At 39.9% G+C, this 26,680-nt stretch overlaps 1 protein-coding gene across 3 annotated transcripts; it reads right to left on the minus strand.

The window, feature by feature from the left end:
- Window positions 1–343: 343 nt before the first annotated feature.
- LOC118421485 (golgin subfamily A member 2-like) lies at window positions 344–26,680 on the minus strand. Of its 3 annotated transcripts, none has more exons than XM_035828798.1 (29): window positions 26,565–26,680; window positions 24,358–24,519; window positions 23,430–23,488; window positions 23,033–23,075; window positions 22,552–22,670; window positions 21,784–21,847; window positions 20,900–20,956; window positions 19,162–19,230; window positions 18,373–18,453; window positions 17,927–18,028; window positions 17,191–17,284; window positions 16,411–16,517; window positions 15,787–15,845; window positions 15,174–15,234; window positions 13,927–14,097; window positions 13,066–13,173; window positions 12,491–12,578; window positions 11,894–12,039; window positions 11,311–11,336; window positions 10,563–10,755; window positions 8,871–8,984; window positions 7,918–8,076; window positions 5,841–5,931; window positions 5,345–5,397; window positions 4,721–4,859; window positions 3,873–4,043; window positions 3,010–3,116; window positions 2,183–2,369; window positions 344–1,032 (listed from the first exon to the last, which is right to left on the minus strand). In XM_035828798.1, exons 1-29 carry the CDS (start codon window positions 26,610–26,612, stop codon window positions 788–790), a joined length of 3,123 nt encoding a protein of 1,040 aa, XP_035684691.1. In that variant the 5' UTR covers window positions 26,613–26,680; the 3' UTR covers window positions 344–787. The 3 variants fall into 3 exon arrangements, with proteins under 3 accessions (XP_035684691.1, XP_035684689.1, XP_035684690.1); XM_035828796.1 differs by lacking the exon at window positions 26,565–26,680 and adding an exon at window positions 24,845–24,985; XM_035828797.1 differs by lacking the exons at window positions 20,900–20,956; window positions 26,565–26,680 and adding an exon at window positions 24,845–24,985.

Raw genomic sequence — 26,680 nt, forward strand, 5'->3', positions numbered from 1 at the left:
GGACGGATAATTTTGCGATGTGACTTTGCTATATTAATCATTGCAATGCTCAACTAGACACCCACCAAGCACAAAAGTTTAATCTTCTTGTTGGTGACATTATTTAAGAAGACTAGACTTTATCTAACCAACACTTTAAATGAATTTTTGGCTGATAACAAGGTTTCTCGAATATGAACGTGTGAACTGTTCTAATTCAGATTAAGAAAAATCTCAACATATTCGCCAGACAAAGTCTAAATCCTGGATTCAGAACTGAATTTCTTTGCAAGAGGAGTGAAGGAGGCTGTGTATGTTCAACCTCAACATATATAGGACTTTTTTTTTAAACAGAGACGGTTATCTGGCACTAAAAAACCTGTTGCTGCACTCACATGGCTCTAACATCACGTACCAGAACCTGCAGTAGATGGATCCGTTCCATGAACTGGAAATTTGGGTAATCAATCTGAAGTGTTGATTAGATGACGTTAAATCTTCCTTGATTGTAATAATTATCAAGGTGGTATCCCCCAAGATGTAGAAGTCTTGTGTGAATGTGTGAATCAAACTGCCAGAGTTTCAGCCCTATAAAATGCCATCAGTGCCAGGGTTGGCCACTGACCTCCAAAAAGAAACCCCCCGAACAAGGCAGAAGTCCCTAACTTCCAGGGTTCGTGCGCTACGCGCGCACAAAGCTGCTACTTCGAGGGAATAAGCTATCCCAGATATATCCCGGCACGGCACAAAGGGCATGTGTATGTGTGCAGGATATATCTGGGCTTGGCAGTTTAAGGGTTAATGCTGGTTAGACCAGTAGGACGTTGCCTGTACAGCATTTACACATGGGGATGTGGGGGTTCTGGACGTGGGAGGTGAAGTTAGCCGACACAGGCTGCTTGATCTCCTGGATCAGGTCGATGATCTGGCGAGCGGTCGTGTCGATCTCCTGCGGCTGCGCGGGAAGCTCCACCGGCTCGTTGTTGGGTCCCGTGGTAATCCGGTGATCTTCGCTGTACGAAGAGCATTCCGAGGACTCGTCAGACTCGTAATCTGGAGAAATGAGAGGCCATGTGACGTGTCAATGTCGTATGGTACAGGTGCAGGTGTGTGGAATAATAAAAGACCATTGACGGAAATCATTGTGTCTGTCCTATATCTTGTCGTTTTTACTTCTTTTGCATAAGAAGACCACTTGTCTAAAAAGACCACTTTACATTGGTCCCCAGGGTGGTCTTCTTAGACAAGTTTGACTGTATGTATAAGTAAGGCTGTTTTGTAGGGCTTTGATACATGTGAAATTAATCTGTTTCCAAAACCATACCCAGTTGCTTGAGTAACTGCATTGTGAATAATAACTGTTGCAGACTAAGCTTGCTAGGTGTAGGAGACAAAAAAACTAAAACACTTCCCTGGCATAAAGTTATACGTGTGCATGTATATGTATATCTGAAAAATGAAAACATACTAAATTTTTCATTTATATAAAAAATGATAACACTTTACTTCTAACACTGAATTAAACTACAGGGACTTACCCCTCTAAATATTTTCATTTAACTAAGAGTAACAGATCGAACAACAAAAACAAGAGTCCAACTGTTCACCATACTGAGACCATAGGGGTGATTTTAGGTTTTCAAAATAATGTACAATACCAGTCCTTACAGAAACAGTAAACTACATACCAATGCAGCAAACTGAACAAAGAAAAAACAGCTGCAAACACCGGTTACTAACTCAACTTCAATACTCCTTCAGGAAATGACCATCCTTCTCAGAGTAATAAGCTCTCAAAAAAAGAGTGGGATAAAAAGTCAAAGCTGGTAACAGCCCTAGGTCTAAACATAACAGGGTTGGACAACTTTTCTAAAATTTACATGTCCTATCAGACAAGCCCATGGAAAAATTGCTTATCCAAACAAACTTTTCACTTGCACAAAATTCAAATGTCACTTTTATATGCATTTTCACTTACAGCGATGACATTCTTATTATTGCCTCTCTTTTTCTATGTTGACCACTGCTTGATGTCATGCTGTAAAAAGTACCGGTCTTCGGAAAAATCTTACTTGCCCGATAGAACTAGTGGGATAGGTCATGCACTTGCCCAATCAGCACTTCAACTTGCCCTGGACTACAGGGCTTGTGGACTTGTCCAGCCCTGCTAAGAGTTTATGTAAAAGGATGCAGAAGGCCTCACCTTCTATCCCATCCAGAGTAGAGTCCTCCAGACTTCCACCGAAGGTTTTTTGTTCAGGTCTGTGGACAGGACTGGACTGGGTGGAGCTGGTAGCAGCAGGGAATGATAGCTCCTCGGGGAATGTGAAGGACTGCCCCCTTTCTGTTAGCATCTGCATGACAAGGTTCTGCAGCTGGCCCAACTTGTTCTGGAAGTGAGAGAGATTGAAAAACTGAGAAGGGTGATGACAACTTGACAATCAGGTTCCAAACATTAGTCGTGTTGCCTGAACCTGGGCAATCAAGTAGTATTGAGGTCACAAAGACAACTACATGCATTATGTAAAGAAATTTATTTCTAGTAAGGGATTCAAAATCAATGCAGAAAATCCAGACATAAAAGCAAATATTGAAGCAGTTTTAGTAATATCTTTCAACTGTATGCAATCTCAAGAATTCAGCATTGAATATTTTCATGATTTAAAAAAAAGTCAGTTATCATGACCTCATCCTGCAGAAATCATGAGCCGGAAAAATATGATGATTTTTGTTGAGGAATGTTACATCTATTTGACACAAATTGGAAATGCTTATTGAGCTGTTGTAAAATGTCATAAAAAGATGTTACATTTTCAAATTGGTGAAATAGCCACTAGAGAACACCCAATAAAACAAATACTGCATAATATGTAAATTCTTCACATTTGGACAACATCTGCAAGCTAAGACACTCGATGTAAACCAGTCAGAATTACCCTGAGGAAGGTGACAGACAACAAAAAATTGGTGAAAATAATATGGTTATGTAAAAAGAGTCTTTATTCATCCAATGGAAGAGTCATTCCGTACCTGCATGTCTTCCCTGTCAATCGCTAATCTGGTGATGAACTCGTCCTTTTCTCTCGCTCGTTGGTGTAACGCAGCGCGCTGGTAGTGGTACAGCGTTATGTATTCACCTGGGAACAACACGTTCATCAAAAAACATCTCAGCACAACAGCAGTGCCGCAGAGTATAGTACATAAGGTCATGTGTGTGTGTATACATGTATCATGGATACTCTAGGACCAAGTGTCTCACAGATAGTTCCTGGGCAAAGTGTCTCCCCTGTAGCCTAAATGCCTTGTTCATTTTCCAGGAGGACATGTCACACCTAAATGCTTGAGTTTGTTTTCCAGGAAAAATTGTCTCACTTAAATGCTATAGTTTATTTTGCAGGTCAAAGTGTCTCCCCTATAGTCTAAATGCTTTTCTTCTCCAGGACAAAGTACCTCACCTAAATGCTTCAGTTAAATTTCCAGGACAAACCTCCAGTACTTTGTCGCAGAGTTCTGCCTTGTCATGTTTGAGTGTGTGTGTGTGTGTGTGTGTGTGTGTGTGTGTGTGTGTGTGTGTGTGTGTGTGTGTGTGTGTGTGTCTCTGTGACTGTGTGTGTGTGCGTCTCTGTGACTCTGTGTGTGTGTGTTTGTGTGTGCGTGTGTGTGTGTGTGTGTGTGAGTGTATGTTTGTCTGTGTGTCTCACCTATAGTCTCAGTCTCCCCACTCAGCTGCATATTCAGATGTTCTAGCTCCTGTACATTATCGCTGAGTCCTGCCTTGTCCTGTATGAGTATGAGTGTGTGTGTGTGTGTGTGTGTGTGCGTGCATGCATGTGTGCGTGCGTCCGTGTGCGTGTGTGTGTGTGTGTGTGTATGTGTATGTGTAAGTGTCTCACCTATAGTCTCAGTCTCCCCACTCAGCTGCATATTCAGGTGTTCTAGCTCCTGTACTTTATCGCTGAGCTCGGCCTTGTCCCGCATGACTGTGCTGAAGCGCTCCTGAAGCTTGTCCATGGCCTCCTGCAGGTGGTTGTGCTTCTCCTGGGGGATGTAGCCGTCTGTCAGGGCTAGGGGGGAGGGGGGCAGACAGGCATATCAAGGTCACATCAAGGTCACAAGCAGTCACATCAAGGTCACCGTCATATCTTAGGTTACAGTCACATCAAGGTCAGTCACATCAAGATCACAGTCATATCAAGGTCAAAGTACAGTTTTACATTATTGGTTAAGGACCCTGAAGTTAAAAGGTTTCACGCCTCAAAATTCAAAGCAGGACCGAACAAGAATCAAACATGTTTGACTTTAGGGTAAATTCTACAAATTATGTGAGGAATGAACTAAAGTTTATCAGCTCATTCTCTTATAAAAGCTGTTCTCTTTTATATAAAGGCCAGCTGAGGCCATCATACTGTAGCCGGTACACAGCAAGTGGCGTAACAGTTGCAAGATTCACATTTAAGCAAACTGAACAAAATCGTAATCCAACTGATACAGACGTATTCCTCTAACGTTCTGTATAGTTTCTCCATCCAAGCTTAACGTCCCCTCCTAAGGACTATGACTCTTTAAAATAGTGTGAATGTTGGGTGAGCGCTAACAGCTAACAGCTAACAGCTAAAATTTGAACTCCCAACCTCTTTGTCCTGATGCACAGTCAACTCTTGACTACACACTGATAGGCCAGCATACAAAATTTTCGTAAAATAGACACCCCCTCCCCACTTCCACAAAAAAATCCACCGACCTCTTTGTTCCTGTTCCTCCCTGAGTTTGTCCATCTCCTCCACCAGTTGGTGGTGGGTCCTTCTCTGATCTTCAAATGTCTCCATCAGAGAGTCTCGCTCCATCTCCAGCTGTCGGATGGCTGCAGACAGTGTACTAACCTATGGGGAACATACACACCAGTCAGTGATGCCACACGGCAACTATGATATGAACTGCAGGCACAAGTGTCTCCATCAGAGATTCCCGCTACATCTCCAGCTGTTGGATGGCTGCAGATAGTGTACTAACCTACAGGGACCATACATTGTACATGTACACCAGTCAGTGACACCACATGGCAACTATGTCATGAACTGCAGGCACAAACGCCTCCAGCAGAGATTTCTGTTAATGTCCAGCTGTCAGATGGCTGCAGACACTACTATCAAACATATAATGTACATGAAACATACATGTGGACACCAGTCAGCGATGCCACACAGTAACTTCATCCAGAACTGCAGGCATAAATTCTCCATCAGACAGTCCCACTGTAATCAGTGTCCTCCCACCTCCACACTGGCCCTCCATCCCCTCCACCAATCACATTGCTAGCTACTACTCACATGTCCAATAGGAAGTCCTGTAACAGCTGACAACTTACCACATCTGAGTTATCCAGGAGATCGGCCTGTTCATCTGAAGTTGTGGCATTTTCTGTAAAAACATACAAACATACGAGTACATGTACAAGTCAAGGTATTTACAAATGTGAGAAGAAAAAAACAACAACAGATTTTCATGGGAGTAATGCAGGGTTTGTTATATACATGCAGGGCTCAAAATACTTTTTTTCCGCATACCTGCACCAGACAAATTTTACCTGCACCACTCTGTATTTAGGAAGTATGAATCAAACTGAAATTGTTCAGGAACCATTATTTTATACTTCATAGGTGGTAACAGTCAATGCAGCTAATAACAATCCACATGCACCTACACCATAGGACATTAATGTATAAAAGCCAGTACATGGACTAGTGCAGGTTAGGTGCAGGTAGACACCAAAAATACCTGCACAGCTCCAATTTTACCTGCACTAACCTGCATATGCAGATGGTATTGCGAGCCCTGACATTAATAATATTAATGACATTTACCTGTGCTGGTATCTGGGTTCTCCTCTACTGCCCTGCTGTCCAGTTGAGTCTTCAGCTCTGTGTTCTGTGAGGACAATGTGTTGATGGTTTCCTAAGGGGGAGGTGGGCAACATCAAGTTGTGAATCAGCACAGTAATACTAGAGAAGCCAATGGCAAAAGTTACAACAATATTTTTCATAGAGAAAAATACATTTATCAACACTGAGCCTGAACATGCAGGCCTCAAACTTAACTTTTTTACCTACTGTCCCGCATTGTCCCAAAAATAAATTTCAACTGTCCCGAAGTGAGGATGGACTGTCCCAACCCTATTTTCAGAAATTATGTATTACAACAACTGTAAGTCAGAGTATGCACGCCTGACAACCGCGGGCAGGCTTTTAGCTAGGAATTCTTTTAGGGTGTACATCTGTAATGTGTTGTACTCTCCGCACTGCGTGGCTGAGCCAAATTTTTGTCTTTGCTGCAACACTACTTTTGTCCTGAGAATGGGAGGTATGTGTTCTTGATTTGAGGTGGGTATGGCTTAAAGAATACATGAGGTAATTTTCAAGTAATATAACACTGATTCCTTACAATATAATGTTTCATGAGTTAATACATACAATCAGGGAGAGTAAATTAACCTTACTGCTAAAGGTGAAACTTGACTGTTACATATATAACAACAGCAAGCTAAAGAAGTCTACAAGAAAATCTGCAAACCAACAGAGGAGAAAGTGTAGCCAGGACTGCCAGGTACATCTTATATTTCTTTTGTGTATCTACTCTGTTAAGAACATAGCTGAAAATAAATGCACTGAAAAGTTACTTGTAGCCTGTAACATCAGCGTTTTAACTTTACACAGTTACAGAAAAATGTGTACAAACATTTAATTCATTGAAAATATATAACAGAAAAGATGTGTTCCAAGGGCAAATTAAGCGAAATTTTCTCAACAAACAACATCCATTTATCAATATTTTAAAAATAAAGACTACAACAAAAGTAATATCTCAAGTTACCGTGAAAAAATCGCGACCTCAGTTCAACATTTTCTACGAATTCAGTGCCGACACCGCCCCCCTCCCCGGTATGTCATCGTCACATTAGCTGTTGTTTTTCCCACATTCTACCGACAAACAAGCAAAAAAAACCTCCAAAACAATCCTATACATGTACTTATCACCATGACTTCAGGCATTCGACGAGTTTTCGTAAACAAATCAAAGTTTTTCCTGCGTGATTTTTCCCGCGAAAACAGCGGGGATATCAGATATTCCACCAATAATGGCGCCTGGGCGCGCTACGTCACGCCGAAATGGCCAATGGGGTGCGACTCTCGCGATTCGCGAGATTTGAGTGAGTGCGAGATTGCGCGAGACTTGAGGTAGAATCACCCAAAATGGCGGCTCGGTGCGGGAATCGGCAAATTTTGAACTTTGAGCGAAGTTTCCGGGGGAAAATAAGGGCGTACCAAAGGCGTATATCCAAAAAACAGGGCGTACATTTTGCGATTTTTTTAGCGAAGGCCGTACATTGTACGCATTACTAGCTAAAGGCCTGCCGCGGGGAGATCGGACATTCTGATGTTGATTCGTTGATTATTTTCCTATTGTCCCAAAAGTGTCCCAAAAAGATTTTTCAGTTGTCCCGGCCTAAATTTTAGTGGTCTCGGGACATCGGGACATAGTTAACTTCGAGCCCTGACATGTAGAGTAAATTATTCCGGAAAACAAGTCTTTCAGGACTTAGCTCCTGACATTTTTCTATAGATAGTCGTTCAAAATTCTAGATACAGTGAAGTCAGAAAATGGGCAGATAATACCATTTTAAAAAATTTCATTCCCAAGTATTATTAACTAAGCGTCTGTTTCCCTATGTATCTATTTTTACTCCTGGGTGGGGTGAGGAACGTCATGTTATCATTAACTGAATTTCAAAAGCACACAGCATCCTGAAATGCTAGGAATCAAATCCCTGACCTTTTGAGATTATATCAGACTCTGTTGCTTGGCTTCTTTGCCCAAGGAGGCTACCAGGGACTAGAATGGTCTCAACTAAAGTAAACTGTAAGGGGGCGAAGTATGCCATACCTGTGCAGAAGCTAGCTCTCTCTGTAACATCTCTGTCAGCTGTCCCTGTGCCTCGTAATGTCTCATCCTGTCAGCCAGCTGCGACTGCTGCATCAGCTGTTTCATCAGGTCCTCACCGCTGCTGGTCAGCTGCGACACCTGCTGCTCTTTGGACTTCACCTGTAACACATGTAACATGGAAATCAAACATTGGTCAGCTGTGACACCTGCAGCTCTTTGGACTTCACCTGTAACACATGCAACAGGAAATCAACATCTCATAGTACTGGTCAGCTGTGACACCTGCAGCTCTTTGAACTTCACCTGTAACACATGCAACAGGAAATCAACATCTCATAGTACTGGTCAGCTGTGACACCTGCAGCTCTTTGGACTTCACCTGTAACACATGCAACAGGAAATCAACATCTCATACTACTGGTCAGCTACAATACCCGCTGCTCTTTGGACTTCACCTGTAACACATGCAACAGGAAAGCAAACATCTCTTATTAGTCATACTACTGGTCAGCTGCGACACCTGCTGCTCTTTAGACTTCACCTGTAACACATGCAACAGGAAATCAAAGACCTCGTACATTGATTGAGGTTTTATGAACAATTTTGGACCAAGGCCAAACCAACTTTCCAAACATGCCAGTCCCAATTAAGTTACAACATCTTTGCCTCACATACATTTAGTAATTGTCACTGTGCAATATTCATATAACTACAAATACACACCAAGCCAAACAAACAAACCAAAGCAATATCTCTGATTTATGTAGGTAAAAAATCAAGACAACAAATAATACAAAAATTCATCTTAGAAGAATTCTTACATACGAACATACGACAATGTGTTTTCATATGCTGTTCAGTCAGAACATACGGTTGTACATTATTTACTTGTTGAAGGTAAAAATCAAAGATATTTCAGTATTAGGCACCAGTTGTGAGTAGTCAATACCTACCTCTTCTCTGAGCGACTTGAGTTCTTCTTCCTGTTCCTCTACTGTTCTGCTGAGCTCTGATGTGGCATGGCGCTCAGACTGTAGAGCTTCTGTCAGCTCAGCTTTGTCATTACTCTGCAGAAAACAACACCAAACTCCCATTTAAGATACATGTAGTATGAAACAATTGATTTTAACAGTAAAGGTTTTTGGCTACACCTCATGGGCAGAGCTGATGGTAGACTCAGGGGTATCCATTCTATTGTCATTTCTGTACATAAAACATAATAAACTCCATGTATGGACAAGAATGGTAATCAAGAACAAAACATGACAATAGGTGGAAGCTTGAACTTTTTGGCGACACCTCAAGGAAAGAGCCAATCAAGTAAACTGAAGGGCTCCCTCAGTGAACTTTGTCAATATTTTACATATTCCCAAGTGAATACACCATACACAAATGCTCAGATAATAACACCAAGCTGATAAAAAAGTCGAGAGTTTGTCTTTTGCACTGATCAAAAATGCTCGAAAATTAACTGGTCCAGAAATGAAAATATCCTGCAAAATTAGCCTCTCTTGCTTAAAGTCAATAAAGCTGTATGAAATGTTAATCAAATGCAAGTTTTGCTGTCCAAAACATTTAGTTTTGCCCCAAAATATTAAAAATGAATGGGAGGGCCAACATTTTGGCAACACCTTTGGGATGGAGCCAATAGTATACTGGAACAAAGGGTACTGATCACTTTGATCACAGGAATAGGAGGCCTACATTTTTGTCAACACCACCAGGGTGGAGCCAATAATATAATGGTGGTACTGACCACTTTGATGAAGCCTGTCTGCAGGAATTGGAGGCCTACATTTTTGGCACCACCACCAGGATGGAGCCAATAGTACAATGGGAGGGTGTTGATCACTTTGATGATGCCTCTCTCCAGAAATTAGAGGCCTAAATTTTTTGCAACACCACTAGGGTGGAGACAATAGTATAATGGGGTACTGACCACTTTGATGAAGCCTGTCTGCAGGAATTGGAGGCCTAAATTTTTTGCAACACCACCAGGGTGGAGTCAATAGTATAATACTGACCACTTTGATGATGCCTCTCTGCAGAAATTGGAGGCCTAAATTTTTAGCAACATCATCAGAGTGGAGCCAATAGTATTATGGAGGTACTGACCACTTTGATAAAGCCTGTCTGCAGGAATTGGAGGCCTAAATTTTTTGCAACACCACCAGGGTGAAGCCAATAGGATAATAGTGACCAATTTGATGAAGCCTGTCTGCAGGAATTGGAGGCCTAAATTTTTTGCAACACCACCAGGGTGAAGCCAATAGGATAATAGTGACCAATTTGATGAAGCCTGTCTGCAGGAATTGGAGGCCTAAATTTTTTTGCAACACCACCAGGGTGGAGCCAATAGTATAATGGGGTATTGACCACTTTGATAAAGCCTGTCTGCAGAAATTGGAGGCCTAAATTTTTTTGCAACACCACCAGGGTGGAGCCAATAGTATAATGGGGTATTGACCACTTTGATAAAGCCTGTCTGCAGAAATTGGAGGCCTAAATTTTTTTGCAACACCACCAGGGTGGAGCCAATAGTATAATGGAGTACTGACCACTTTGATAAAGCCTGTCTGCAGAAATTGGAGGCCTAAATTTTTTGCAACACTACCAGGGTGGAGCCAATAGTACAATATACTAACCACTTTGATGAAGCCTGTCTGCAGTTCTCCCAGCTGGTTCTTGAGTTCTTTGTTCTGCGCCATGGCGCGGCTGATGGTGGCCTTGTCGTTCTGCATGTCCTCCAGCAGCTGGTCACGGTCGATGTCCGCCTCGCCGAGCCGCGCCAACGCGCTCTCAAGCTCCAGGATTCTGTCCTCCTTCTCCGCTACTAGTCTGTACAGGGGATGTCACAGAAACATCCATTCTTAGCCCCGTGAATAGTTTCATCAGGTTGGTACGTCACTGAATAAAGAGACTCTATAAACACAACCATTGCTTTATTCTCACTGACATTTCGGTGACCATCTGTCACCTTCTTCAGGGCAATTCTGACTGGTTCACATTGTACTGCAGGACAGGTGTTGCTGCTCACTGTTCAAGAAGAAGGTGACAGATGGTCACCAAAACGTCGGTGAGAATAAAGCAATGGTTGTGTAAAAAGAGTCTCTTTATTCATTCATACTTAGCGGAAAGGCTTCTGCGTCTTGCAGAACTTGCAAAACGTCATGAAAAAGATTGCCTAAAACTAACTTACAACAATATTAAAGATCTATATCAATATGGAACAGTTTGCCACTAGACATAAAGTCAGATAGAAATTGTAAGTTTAGCTAGGAGCTTCCTATGTATGCAAATCAGTAATTGTATTATAGTCTGTATATAATAACAGTTGTAAAGATGTTGTAAAAACTTTTATGAGGGGGGAACAAGTAGAAAGATGGTTCTTACCTACTTAATTGTGCATTGTCATTAACCTGCAGAATAAAAGAGAAACAACAGTTAAAAAGATTTTTTTGTGTGTTTTTGTGATTGGTGTGTTCTAAAGACAAGGATACTATATATTCAAACCCTGTACAAGCTGCAAGTGTGGACGAGAAAGTGATAGAAAATGTAAGCAGGCCTTGGAGTGGAGTTAAAAAGACTGATTGGTACATATCAGATGTACCTACAAACTTGCCAAAAGTTAAACAGAAATTTCAACTTCAGCATGACCATGAAAGTGTGAAGTGCCACTCAGTCAAATGGCGCATCAGCTCCCCCTAACTGTTCATGATATTACTGCAGGGTTTGGTCCCTCTCCAAACTTGCTAAAAGTTCAACAGAAACTCAAAACTTCAACATAAAACTATTGTATAATGTAGTACCATTCAGCCATGTGGCTCATGAGCTCCCCCTACCTGTTCATGTTATTACTGCAGGATTTGGTCCCTCTCCAAACTTGCTAAAAGTTCTACAGAAACTCAAAACTTCAACATGAAACTATTGTATAATGTAGTACCATTCAGCCATGTGGCTCATGAGCTCCCCCTACCTGTTCATGATATTGCTGCAGGATTTGGTCCCTCTCCTGTGCCACCTGTTCCATGTCCAGACTGGTACTCACTGGCTCCTCCTCAGGTGTTACTCCGCTGTCATTGGTCCCGCTGTTGTTTTCCCTCTCCCCGTCAGTTTCATCAACTACAAACAGATACAATTGATGATTTTTTTTTTTTGCATGTATAAGGCCTCCCGAATTAAATTTCCTGTTTCTAGAATCTTTTCAAGAAATCGGTGGAAAAGGTAGCTGAAATAAAAAAAGGGTACAAGCATCCTTTTGCTGTTGTTCACCTTGTAGTGACTAATAGAGGGACACACATGTAGATACATATAAGCTGTGTCAGTTGCACAGTATATTTTTTCATAGGGAAGGGTTGCTAGCCCTTATCCTCTAATGTGCATATATTTTCAATTTTCTCATTTTTCAATTTCGCTTATTTCCATGTTACCTACTCAGTTTAACAAACTTCACAGAAATTTTTTTTAGAATAATTCAATGATTTTGTTTGCAAATCTTAATATTCATACTTCATGAGAGGATCCACAAACTACATTTCTTTAACCAATGTTTTATTTCCGATGTCACACTAACCTGCAGCGCCCTCTAGCTGTGCTATTCTGTACTCCATCTCCTGGTGTCTGGACAACAATCCGTCTCTTTCTTCTGTTACTGACGACACCTACCATGGAAAAACAATAGTTAAAATTCCAGAAGTTTTCAAATGACACTAGACAGTACTTTTCATCTCAATACATCACATTTGTAAGAAGATAGTCTGGTCTGTAATGATATGATCGAGATAACGCTAGGGATGATACCAGAAAATTCAGGTACAATTCAGGTCAGGTCCAGAGGATCAGGTTCCGGTCTAGAACTGAACATGGACCTTATTTCAAAAACTCATGAATGGGTGATACTCAAAACAATGGTCCAATTTGCTACAAAGGAATCTATTTGGCGGAATATCCGACTCCATCTGGCATTTTAAAATCCTGTCTTCATGTAAACTCTGTATGCTTTTTCACTGTAGAAACTTGGTAGAAATAACTATAAACTCTATAGACTCTACTTCGCGCTCGTTTTTCCAGTAAAAACCAAAATGCCAAATCTAGTCATTTTCTACTTTCAGGTCCAAAAAGAAAAAAACAGAAAGACATGAAGAGCACCTGGTGAGCCAGCTGTTGCAGCTGCTGTTGCAGGTGGCTGCTGTGATCCTGATAGTGCTGTGTAAGCTGTTCCCTCTCTGCAGACAGCTGCTGGAATGCTTGTGTGTACTGCAGCGAGACAAAACAGTCACAACAATGTCGCCCTAACCTTTACACAAAAATTACCACACAAGGGTTAGAGCAGGTGCTTTCAGCGTATTAAGCCACTGTAGTCGCAAACTGTAATCATGGAAAAACTGGTGCCTCTACGAACCGTCAGTCAGAAACCCTTTACTGGTTACTCGGCAAGGTGCTACAAACGGACTCCAAAAACAGTCATTGTGCTGGCGTGATTAATTGTCGCTGATCTAACCGTATCTACCCTCTGAATACAGTTAATATGTAATATTTTTCTTCCGCATGCTGTAGGCTGTATGGGGAAATGAATTTTAATGAATGAATAAATTCAAACTCAAAAAAATTGTCTTGCAGTAGCAAGTACATGTACCTCATACAATTTATCATACTGTGATTATTATATTATTTATGTATAGTATGTGATGTAGAGAGAAGGGGTTGCTGTAGACTGTTGTATGAAAATATGAAAAGAAAAATATTGATGATGATGAATGGTTTATTTGTAAATACATCGCAGCCGGGGTGGCTGAATTACGTATTACTTACACTTAGTTACAGGCATAATTCCATTAAAATCTGAATACACATTAAAATTTCACAAATTGTTGGAAACATGGATAGAAACAATTAAAATATTAATATTCTTGGTGGTTTCAAGTTCGTGGTACAGTGGCCACCGTGAAAAACGCGAATATGAAATTACTGTAAAAGTTTCTGCATTTACAGTAATAAAAAAAAAACCACCTGCAGCACTTTCCTCTCCAGGTCAGCCCTCTCCTCCTGTAGCCTGCCCATGTGCTGCTGTGTCTCCTGGCTGTCCGTGTGGCTGGACAGCTGCTGTACCCGCAGCTCCGTCATACTCAGCTGTCCTCGCAGGGTCCCAACCTCCTGTTCCATAGTGGAGCACATTTGTGCCTGCAGAGAGAGTGAATTGAAAGACATGCTTATTGTTTCAATAAGGGCATTGCATTCGTAAATTACTTCATCAGATTGGCAATTATTCATAATAATAGTAAAGTTCTTTGGGTACAACCAGGGAGTACTTACTTCCAACGTTTGTGTAATACACTGGGAGAGGGTTAGAGTCATTGACAGAGAGGAAAAGAGACGAACACGCTGGATAAAGGAGGCAGTCTGGATCAGGAAGTCAGCTCCCGCTATTAACAGAGATTAGGGGGGATACAAGCTGAGCCACATTAAGGACAGCATTCTCGATGCTGCAGCGTCACCTACATTGGCTTAGTAGCAGCAAGAATTGTATCCATTCTATCCCTGATGATAGTGTCTGACAGACACCGAAACGTTGGAAGTAAGTACTCCTTGGTTGTGCACAAAGAACCTTTAAGTTACTACATGTATATGAGGACAATTTTTTTAAGCATGTTTGAACTGAATACAGCATTATGCATAATTGTGCTAGACATAATTACATGCATGGCATGGATAAGAGCCAAAGAACAAAGATGGAAATTTGATTTGGGCCTTGTAAAAGAGGTACAGTAAATGCATTTAACTTGACAGGGATCTAAGTTCACTGCAGCTGGAAAATGAAGTGATCTCAGCGGTTTTGAGTTCGTGGAAGCACCATAATACAAATGTCCTGTAGTCACATACTGTAATGGCAAAATGTTGGCGGTGGTTTGGAGTTTGCATGAAGACCAACGCAAGCATTTCTGCAGAATTAATTTCATGGAAACAGAAATGAAAATTTGACTCAACTTGGGTCATTGTAAGAGTGTTTTTCTGTGCTGCAAGGCTTAAGTGCACTGTCACGGTAATTTTACTTGCCGTGTTGTTAAAGGTTAAACAACCAGGTAATTTCGGCGAATTTTATCTGTCAAACTCAAAGGCACAGTACTGGTACATAGCTCTACATACATGTGCATGGTACAAATTACTTCCTTGGGCTTATACTAACAGACTAAGATTATTTGCAAGGTTTTTTTAATGAATTAAACATTGCAAACATTATCTGCATGTATTTTCCTTACCTTTGCTTGAAATCTTTCTGTAAGTTCAGAATTTTGCTGTGACATTTCATCTTTGGCACGACTGGAAGCAAGAGACAGAAAAGTTGATTCGAATGTTTATCAAATTGCCACTGTTTAAACTGTTCAATTAGGCCTAGGAAAAAAAAAAATGTTGTGTTTCCTGTTTCAGTCCTGAAAAAATTAGGGTCGGTAGGTAGGGATTATCTTCTTTTTTTTTTGTATTTTTTTTTAGGCTGGCCAAAACTCTAGTGATACATATCACAATACTGTTGAACAAAGTAAACTGAAATGCATGATGACACTTGTCTTTCAATGTCAAACTTTAATTTTGTGCATGATAGATACGTTTATCCTTCATTAGATGGGACAAGCAGTGTTTTACTTCAATAGGTAGCAGGCTAAATAAAAATTCTATCTGGAAGCTATGTGACTCCACTGCCCAACCCAAAAAAAAGTCTAGGGTCGGCAGGTTTTTTTAGGGTAGGCAGGGAAACAGGAAACACAACATTTTTTTTCCTAGGCCTTAGAACAAACTTTCCAATAAATTCTTAATGCATTAATACATACATGTAGATCATCATAATAGTGATTATATAACAGAAAGTTGGCTTACTTTAATTTATACACTTCCATCTTCAAGTCATCTTTCTCCTTTTCAAGTTGCTTATTAGCCTGCAAGAAAAAATATATATTACATAACTGTAACGTAAAAAATGCTAGAGAATATGTTTGTATCAACATCCGAACAATGTACATTACACAAAACTGAATGAACCTCAGTGTTAGTGCAATGAGATATAGATATATATTTGGCACACATGCGTACAATGTTGCATTTTCGTGTTCTACAAGCTTTAAAATTGCAATGCACACAATGTCATGTAAAATTTAGATGCAGTCAAACCTGTTCTCAGCAACTACTCAAGGGACTAAGAAAAATGAGGCTCCTCCAAACATGTGTTTTTTGGCTGTATGATTAGTACTACATGTATATAGTTACTGTATATGCATTTAAGTTTGTGGGGATTTAATTTTGCAATAGCGGTGGTTTTAAGTTCGAGGTAGCACCATACTCTGTAGTCTCTTATTGCCATAGAAAAATATTTGCGGTGGTTTTAAGTTCACGGTGAATTAGCAATGCAAAAACCGCGAACATTTAACCACCACGAAAGTTTCTGTATTTACAGTACTCATCAAGGGGCTAAGCAAAATGCATCTGCTCCAGACGGATCCATACCTTTTCATATTGTCTACTGTAGTTTGCTGTGCTGGTTGCCTCCCTCTCCAAGTCAGCCAGTCTCTGACGGGACGCCTGCAACCGGCTCTTGTAGTCCTCGGCTTCAACTGGACACAGAATGGAAGTACAGTTCAGAGGTGGTAGGGATAGTCTTTAATCAGACATGGAAGGTCTGGGTTTAAAGGGTCACTGAAAGAGGCTACTAAATCCTGGTCAGGTACTGTTTTTGGTCTGTCTGTGTGTGTGTATGTGTGTGTGCGTGTGTGTGTGTGTGTGTGTGTGTTTGTGTGTGTGTGAGTGAGTGTGTGTGTGAGTGTGTGTGAGTGTGCATGTGTGTGAGTGTGCATGTGTGTGTGTGCATGTGTGTGTGTGTGTGCATGTGTGTGAGTGTGTGTATTTGCGTGCCTGTGTGTTTGTGTACCTGTGTGTTTGTGTACCTGTGTGTTTGGTGCATGTGTGTGTGTGTGTGTGTTTGCATGCATGTGTGTGTGTGTGTTTGTGTGTGCCTATGTGTGTTTCGTTGTGTGCATTTATGTGTGTGCATGCTTTGAATTCATAATAATTATTCAACATTTTCTAAAAACTAGTCACATTCACTGTAGAGTGATACCAAGTGATCCATGGGCACATGTAAGGTTAATCTAAACCTTATTTGTACACTTAATGAACTACAATTATGAACTACACAATATATGTTATAGATAAAAAATCTAAACCATTCATTGAGGCGCAAGATGTTCGAACTCTTGTTTTCTTTTAAGACAGTGAAGTTTGACTTACTTGATTTTTGCCTAGCAGCATTATGTGTGTGAGACAGCTGGGTTTGTAGTTCAGACTTCTCTGCCACCAGGATGCCTATAGTCTGGATGTGGACCTGTGAGGAGACACAAGGGAATTTAATAGTTGACACATACAAGAAAATTAATTATTTTCGGATGGACAATGGAAATACATGATTTGCAACAACATGGCATAAAAGTGTTATATACAAGATGTACAGAACTTGCTAAAAAAATTGCTATAGAAACAGAAAAAAAATATCTTAGGCCTAGAAAAAAATGTTGTGTTTCCTGTTTCCCTACCTAACCTAGAAAAAAACTGCCAACCTTGGACGTTTTTTGGCATGGGCAGTGGAGTTACATACAATGTGTATTAGCTATGTGACTCCACTGCCCATCCATAGGTACTAGGATTTCTATTCATCTTGCTTCCTATTGAAGTAAAAACACTGCTTGTCCTATCTAATGCATGATACATCTATCTATTATGCACAAAATTAGACTTTTACATTGAAAGACAAGTGTCCTCATGCATTTTAGTTAACTAAATTGTTCAAATGTATTATAATATGTCTCACTCGAGTTTTGGCCTGCCTAAAAAGAAAAAAAAAGGTAATCCCTACCTACCGACCCTAATTTTTTCAGGACTGAAACAGGAAACACAACATTTAATTTTTAATCTTTCTAGGCCTCACTGCTTCAATATAGGGATCCGACCTTAACCACTGTGTTTGTACCTGAAGCTGTTCTCTTAGTGACACCACCTCCTTCTGTCCCTGTTCCTGATGGTTAGTCCTAACCTGGTCCAGTTCCTGCTGTAGTCTGGAGTTCTGACTTTTCTGAAGAATGGAAACAAAACATAGCATACACTGATTATTCTCACAGGTGCCCTGACTGCTACATGGGAGTCTGTCTTAAGGGCAGATGTCACAGCTGAATTAAGCCATGGGGATACAATTATAGTGCCAAGTAAAGGTCTTTAAAATCCTCATTTTCCTGGAAAAGTTGGGCCCAAGTTTTTTTGGGGGTTAGAAGGAACAGGTCAGGTCTAAGGTTTCCAGTTTTGCACAAAATTTCTTCAATTCACCCAATTGGCTGGCATAAGAACAGATGAGTCTAACAGATAAATAAAGGAAAAAGGACCTTTTTTTAATGATTTATGTATTGACAAAGTAGTGTTTACCAGTTCTTGCAGCTGTATTGTTAACTGCTGGTTGGCCTGTCTGGATGTCTCGATATTTGTCACTAACTCCTGGTTCTGGGTCTGGAAGAAAAAAAACATGTCAAGTTGGACATTTGTGTATGGATACAGTCAAACCTGTCTATAGTGGCCACTCAAGGCACTGGTCAAACGTGGCCGAACGTGGCCGCTATGCAAAGGTGGCTGCTAATACAGGTTTGACTGTACATGTAGGTGTAAAACCAGCCTAAAGGTGGGATCTCACTGAAGTTGTGGTACATTGTAAGTTGGTGGCACCTCTGCCACCAAGCGATTTGACAGAATGCTCAGCAAAATACTTCAATAAAAAAATGGAATCTTATTAATGCTTTTTGTGTTTTATTGTCTCTTTAGTCATATACATGTATGCTATACTGTAAAATATTGCAATGATATTCTCAAGGGTGACAGAAATTCAATTGAGAGTGATGCCACTGACATATAATAATATCTAGGGCCAAACAATACTTGATATTATACAGAAACCAAGTTATAACTTGAAACAATCTGGATTCAATTTCATTCAAATCTGAATTTTTCATAAAGTTGTATTCTACCACTGGAATAAGGCCTAAAATTTGGTCTAAAATATCATTGGGCAACAACAGAACTCTTATACATGTACATGTACAAGATTTGTATCAAGTTACCACTTAAACTCATTTTTTTGTACACCGTTAGCTGCAGAAACTGAATCAAAGCTTCCAATGTTATTTCTGGACTCCAGGGCTGTGTGACAGAAGCGCCACCTACCTGCAGTTCTGTAACACCACCCGGGTTGGAGAGCGTCTCTATTTCAGCATCCTCCCCATTGGTTAGACTCTGAGCAAAGAAAACAATAGAAAATTATAAATTCATATATATCTTTTATATATTTTTATCACCACGACGCAAAATATTTACAACATGGGGGCACAGGTTTGGATTCGTTTGGCTTCAATGCACAGTTTTTAAATTTTACTGACTTAAGTTTTCTTATTGTAACGAAGTTATTCCTTTGTATACAGCTTCCAACAGACAATTGGCCATATTGACACAATGTCATATGCTTCAAAACCAATTTTGCGGAAAAGCCTTAAAATAGACACAAACACTAAAATGTACATAAAGACCTGGATCATGCCTTTAAGGTTATATTCCAACATTCACAACTACAATCTAAAAAAACATATGATTCTCTTAAAGGCAAGAAAGCCACAAAAGCTTATAGATGCACAGTGATGAAACAAAGAGTATAAATTTAAAGAAAAAAGTTAGAAACTGTTCATTGTAAGAAAGAAACAGATTTGTTTTTAGAAATTAGTTGACTCAGAACTCAGTCCTCCTGCAAGTAGTGTACTACAAAGCACCTTGTGTACTACTGAGGTAAAGAAAGCAAGTCACCCACACAGACAGTGCTTGAAGCTAAATCATCATAAAAGCGAGGTTGTTAGTACTTTGAAAATAACAGTTAACGAATCTTTTTGGGGCTTCAAGATAAAATAAGAGTCAGACAACTATACATGTAACACATATTAAGTACCCATTCTATTCATTTTATATATCAAGTGCGTAAATGTGGGATGACTCAAACAAAACATTTAACTTTTGTTTACTCTAATCTTCATTTCTATGTTTCAAGAACAAGCAACAACGATTATACTTAAATTTCAATCTTAAATCTGCATGTTCTTTTCTTTTCTCATTACTTTCTGTATGTCACACCTTTTCGTCAAAACGTTTTTGATTATGATTCAAGGCAGTTGTCCGCAATAGCATGAGGCAGAAGACTAAAAAGCTCAGAAACTATTTCAAAGATATGTATTGTAAAATCTTGGTATCGAAACTGCATAGATTTTGAATTTTTATATCTCCATTCAGATTTGTAACAAATTTTCAACATGTTTTTTCACATTTCAAGCATTGGTGAACAAGGTGAAAGCAAGCCCCAACCAAGTCCCCAAATTTCAATGTTAATTCATGTGAACAACCGATCACTTGGTTCTTCAGAAAGTTTGACAAAATGGCAGGCAACTCAAGAGGCAGTGGGAAGTGTGCATGTTTTAAGACATTTTCACAACACAACAAAGTAGCATTCATAGGCTTTGAGAATTGCTCTATAGTGTTAAAAGTACCAAGTCTTGTAGATTCAATTCATACTGTAGAAAATTTCCAAAATGAAGTTTTGTTTTTATGTTTTCTTTGCTCAGCTACAACTCTATCTACTAATGAGTACATGTACACATGACTTGACTACGGACTATAACTGGTACCGGTATAGTTGTGTAATAGTACTATTAGTATGAAGTATGATAATTAAAATTTTTCATTCATTTTGAAAAGCTTATATCTACAGACTAATTTTTTGCTGTCAAATGTGTTTATAATTTCTATTCAAATATTAAAAAAACAATAATTATCATGCTGTTCAATTTGAATTGGAGCCCACCACCCTGATTTAAACACATGTGCGAGAGAATCAAAGCACTCAATCAATTCAAAATCAAATTACCGGGCGTTCGGACCCAACCATTCGGACCAACTCAGGGGGGTAGGTCAGCCTTTGAACCTACATGTACAGAAAGTATGAGCACTATTAGGGAAGACAGGTCCAGCAAGGAGAGAAATTAGCAACACAGGGGAATAAGTTACATTAGCAGGCCGATACCTCCAGTTTTCCATATGGTTTAGTATAAATGGCTTAGTTTGAAATCACATACACATTTAGATTGAACCTGAAATACTAACAGCTTTGGCAAATAGTTTCGTATGGTTGGTGAATTAGTCATATACTAGTTAAGTTCCTTTGACAAAAACACAGACATTTCTCTTACCAATAAGAACTTGACTTGTAAATTATCTGACGTGTGTGTTTTTTTATATTATATACTGTATTCTATCACACATTTTTCTATTTGGCACCAAAAGCCTAAAGTGGGTTCATATAATGTATGGTACGGTAACTGCTATAAAATGAGAAGACTAGCAGTCTTACAACATATGCAAAATTCATGCAACTGTGGCCTCGGTTGCCAATAGAAAGGAAGCTGTGTGACACCCCAAATGCAGACAAAAAATCTGAAAGTTTCTGTTCAATAGAATAAACTTAATTATAAGTTCTCTAAATTTGTATGAATACTTACACATTGTTACTACAACTTCAAAGTTCAAGATAATCCAGTATATTCTAAATAACAGTGCCTCTATTACTTTTGAATGTTTTTTTATGAATTATAATATATAATTAATATATAAGAGATTATCAGATGAAGAAAACATTAAATCCAGGAACATAGTCAAATTGTATCAGTATCTTTGATTTGCATGACAGACTGGAATTTTGTTCATATACATGTATAAAATCTACCATATTAAAACAGTGTTCTCTGTGTGTACCTCTGATACGAGTCCGTTCAGTTGCATGGATATCTGACGTAGGCTCTCTGTGGAAGACGTCAGTCTGGAGAAAAAACAATATTCAAGATTAACATTAGGGCAACTTAGCTTCATATTATAATGTATGACCATCTACTAAAACTTTAAAGGTAATAGTCCCCTAGCCTTTTTGCATCCTCCTACGCACGGTCCCCAACGGCTAGCTAACTGCCTATTGGGGCCCTGCTGTCTGATGCCCACCAGCAGTTACTGTGATTGTCGCCACAAACCAGCTGTCATCCAATCAGAGAATAGGCCTTTCTGTTTACGAAAGCCATCTTGCAAAGGCCGCCGGGAAGCTATCAGCCAATCATGTTACGTTTTACATAGCTCCATCCTCCTATGCCCGATCCCGATCCCCAACGGCTGACTGCCCATATAAGGGTAACCTCATTAATATTTATAAGCAGGGCGGTCAGTAACTGATCTGAGTGCACCAGACAGCAGAGGTGACCACAAGGAGTTTCGACACGACTGTGGTCCCTCTGCGTAGGAGAATGCCTTTTTGGGACTGTAGAGGCAGTGGGCTGTTTTCCACTGTGTCCAGGGTACCATATTGGAAATCAAAGCCAAACTTTCTCATTCCATTACCTTTTACCTCCCCAACCTATTTTTGTACCTGGATGGAGTAAGGAAAGCTGTGTAGTGCTTTTTTCAAGGGCCCAACATCGGTGGTACTGTTAGAGTTGTTTGTATTGGTGAATTCTATCACATGGAAACCTAACTCACCTGTGTGGACTGCTCTGATTGGATGGTGTCCCACTGTTAGAGTTGTTTGTATTGGTGACTTCTATCACACTACTGGTTCTCACAACCCTTTGATACTTGTTGTTATTTTCTATGCCGTCCTGTAAGACAAAATAAGATGCATTAGAGTAGGCTTTTTACAACAAAACTATACATCTATAGGTATATAATGTGGTGCTTTTTTGACATGCAATTACTAGTAGTCTGAATTTAAAAAATGCTAATTCAGAGTGACATTGCAAATTTTGCGTTATTTTCTTTCACACTTCCAGCATTGCTAAAAAAAATGCAAAAGCAAACCACCAGAAATTCTCAGTTTTCAAAAGCCAACAAAACAGCTCACAACTTAAGCAGAGATGGGAAGTATGTTTACTTCAAGATGTTTTCACGATACAAAGAAGTCGCATTCCTTATACTGTGAATATTGCTGTGCAGTGTAACAAGGTACATCTAAAGTACTCACGTGGATGTCGTTTAGGTCATTAGGCAGTTCAATAGAGGCAGGCCTGGTCAAGACAAAGACAATATTGGCATATCAATACCGGGTACTGGAAATACTACCAGAACAACTGTCCACACCAGAACAATCACTTTTTGATTATGTTTATAACCATGATAAATCAACCCTTGTGTCATGTACATTTGTACATGTACACACCCTTTGTATTAGTACCCCTCATGGATACTATTATCGCTATCTATAAAATGAATTTGTTCTTTTGTGAGTGCAAATAGGGTTGTGTTCAGTTTTGTTTGTGAACAGACAAGTCAGATTAACGATTGTCTAGAGAAGAACAGTGGAACAAAGATATCTTAAAACTTTTAATAAAAGTTAAATCACTAGACATTAATTGACTTACCCATCAAAGACAGAGTTGGCTGCACTGATGTTGTGATCTTGAAGCTCTTCAGTTGAAACCTGGAGGACAGATTAGAGCCTTGCGATAAATCACATGGACTGATAACATTATAATACCAGGGCTCGAAATACTGGGTGCATGTGCACCCAGGGTGCACCCAAATATTTTCTTACGTTCAATGTTTGTAAAGATATCAAAGTATACTACTGTACATCATATTCTTGACATCCAAGCATTAGAAAGATAATTAAAATGGCTGTCATGGTACTTTTAGTATTTGATAGCTTGTAACTAAGTTTTATTATTAGGTTATTACTTAAATTCAAGTGATGCACCCAAATATTTTGTGGTGCACCCTATTTTTTAAGCTGGGTGCACCAGTGCACCTAATCTCCAAAATGAATTTCCGGCCCTGTAATATTTTATATTAATATTGTACTCAATTTATTTCCTCTGTGTTTTTAATGTGCCAGGAGGTTAATCTTGCAATACAGTTGCATATCTGTGTTTGTTGGTGTGGGTCTGTATATGTGTGTGCATACATGTCTGTGTGTGCCCGTGTGTGTGTGTGTATCTGTGTGTGTGTCCATGCATGTGTGTGTGTGAGCATGTGTGTGTGTGTGTGTGTGTGTGTGTGTGTGTGTGTGTGTGTTTGTGTGTCACAGTGTGTGTACTTATGTCTTTCTTTAGAAGCTGATATTTACTTACTGTCACTGTGGCTGGTATATTGGGATTGTTGTTCAGAGGTCCGTACTCTAGCTGTGGTGTGCTGTGTGTGTGTGTGTGTGTGTGTCTGTGTGTGTGTGTGTGTGTCTGTGTGTGTGTGTGTGTGTCTCTGTGTGTGTGTGTGTTTGTGTCTCTGTGTGTGTGTGTGTGTCTGTGTGTGTGTACTCATGTTTGTCTGTAGAAGCTGATGATATTTACTTACAGGCACTGTGGCTGGTATATTGGGACTGTCATTCAGAGGTCCGTTCTCCGGCTGTGGGGAGTGGTTCTCTGTTAGTATCTGTCTCCTGCTGTTTTTATCCGACTTCTTGTTCCTTGCAGCAGGAGAGCTGGATGGTGTTTTCCTCTGTTGGAATTGTTTCAGCTATAACAAACAAACAAACAAAAAAGTTAAAACAATGCATACAAACCTTTTCTTTAACTCTAAGTATGCAAATCAAAAAGATAATCACGACATAAGATAATGAAGATGGTGGTGGTTTCATGTTTGCAGTTTTTTTGTCAAGCGCTTTCACCGCAAACTCAAAACCGTAGGTTCTTTTATGTGCAAAGATTTGCTACTTGACATATCTACCCACATATTTCTTACTTACTTACTAGTACTAGTTAAGGCCTACTGCCCATTCTTAACTGGGTATTGGCAAGGGACTAGATCCTTCCATCTTAGTTAAAGTTCAAGTTGCCCTTACGTCTGTGCAGATGCTTAGGGGTAGTGCCCATCTTCGTTTCTGTAGCTCTTGGGCCACACATTTGTGCAAGCCATTACAGCAGGAGGCTAGTGCTGAGTGCTCAGCAGAGAAAGCAGCATGTACCATTTTTCAAGTCTTTGGTATGACTTGGCCGGAGATCGAACTCAGGACCTACAACATGTACCGAATGCAAAGCCGAAACTTTACCCTGTCGACCGTTGCATCTTCCACATGTCAGGGATGAACAAGTCCATTAGCCCAAGTGAAAATGCTGATTGGACAAGTGCATGACCTACTTTACTTGTCCGATCGGACAAGTACTCTTTCGTCCCCAAGATCTTATTTTGGACAGTACATTTCTCTTAAAATTGGGGCTTTGATAACCAGGGAACCCCCTAGAAAATAGATTTGTAACTAGTACATTACACAGACTGTCAGGCAGCATTGCTGATATTGGAGTTTATTAGATTTGATGGAAGTGATTTAACAAAATGTTCTTAAATTTCGGGCAAGTGAAAAGTTGGTTTTTTAGAAACTTGTCTAACCCTGCATGCACCTATGGAAAAAATCACACCTATCATGGAAAAATAGCCCCGGCTGCCCAATTGGGCACATACAGGAGGACATGTGCTTATCCTACCAACACTTTCACTTGCCCCCAGAAACTGGGCCAAGGGACTTGTCTAACTCTGATCGCATACGTGTCTTATGACATGAGGCATGCAAGCCTCGAGAGTATCTGTAAGTGTACATGTAACTCGACAGCTTTGCAGGAACGCAACGTGGCAGCATATGGCATGGTTATACATATTAGTACACTGAACAACCCGTCACACCTAACTTTTGCACATCCATACGAGTAAAGATGCAAGTCTTAAAAACTATCAGTCAGTCCTAGAACATATCAGTCCTTGGCTGTTAAGTCACTTGAAGGCATGACATTTTGCATTCTTGTTTTGAGCTGGTACTATACTAGTAAAAATTTGGATAGATGAGTTTGTACGTCCACCACTTTATAAGTCATTGTGTACAATACATCATGCAAAGTCTGGCTATTTTCCTTCTGTCTTCAAGTCACATCAACTGCAGGTCTGTTTTCATTTTGGTAACACTAGCATCCCTGTAAAGGAAGGTAACCTTTAGGTTCCAGACATTGATTATATCTTAAGTTACTAGTATCTGGCTTGGCAGGTGGCATGGCATTAACGACTGCCACGTGCTTAACAGACAGGACTAAAAAAAAAGACCACCCTACTAGTATGTTCCATGCATACACGGGACAACGGCAAAATTGCTCAAATTGAGTCATTTTTTTCTTAATTCCAACAGGTGTATGTAAATATTTATCTTTGACTTTCCAGACATGTTTACAAAATTACACCATAATCGATTTGACCATGAGACTACTTAAAACTACGAGATGCCAGAACACCTTGCTACTTAAAAGGTAAATCACCATTTGCCCGAAGGAAAACTGCTCGACACTATCATAGACTAGAACCTCTTTTGTAATTTGCGAAAGAAAATAATAAATTTTCACATGCGTTTTCTAAAAAAAAATATCGACTCCGCCAGTCACGCACGCAAGTTCCCGGTCCCGTAAACGGTAGTTAATGCACACCGAATTCAAATTGTAGCAAAAAATAAAACCCATAGCATCATCATACCCACATTATCGTCTTAAAAACTGCTGAAAATAGAAACATTTCTTAAGAAATACCTTTTTTCTGGCTGAAGCCAATTTTTCCTGTCGGCTGGCGTCGGCCATTTTGGTTCCAACACGACAGATTTCCCAGCATGCTTTGCCAACAGAAGATCAAATGACTCTTTTAGACT

This window comes from Branchiostoma floridae, chromosome 8, assembly GCF_000003815.2.
Source record: "Branchiostoma floridae strain S238N-H82 chromosome 8, Bfl_VNyyK, whole genome shotgun sequence".
Lineage (NCBI taxonomy): Eukaryota > Metazoa > Chordata > Leptocardii > Amphioxiformes > Branchiostomatidae > Branchiostoma > Branchiostoma floridae.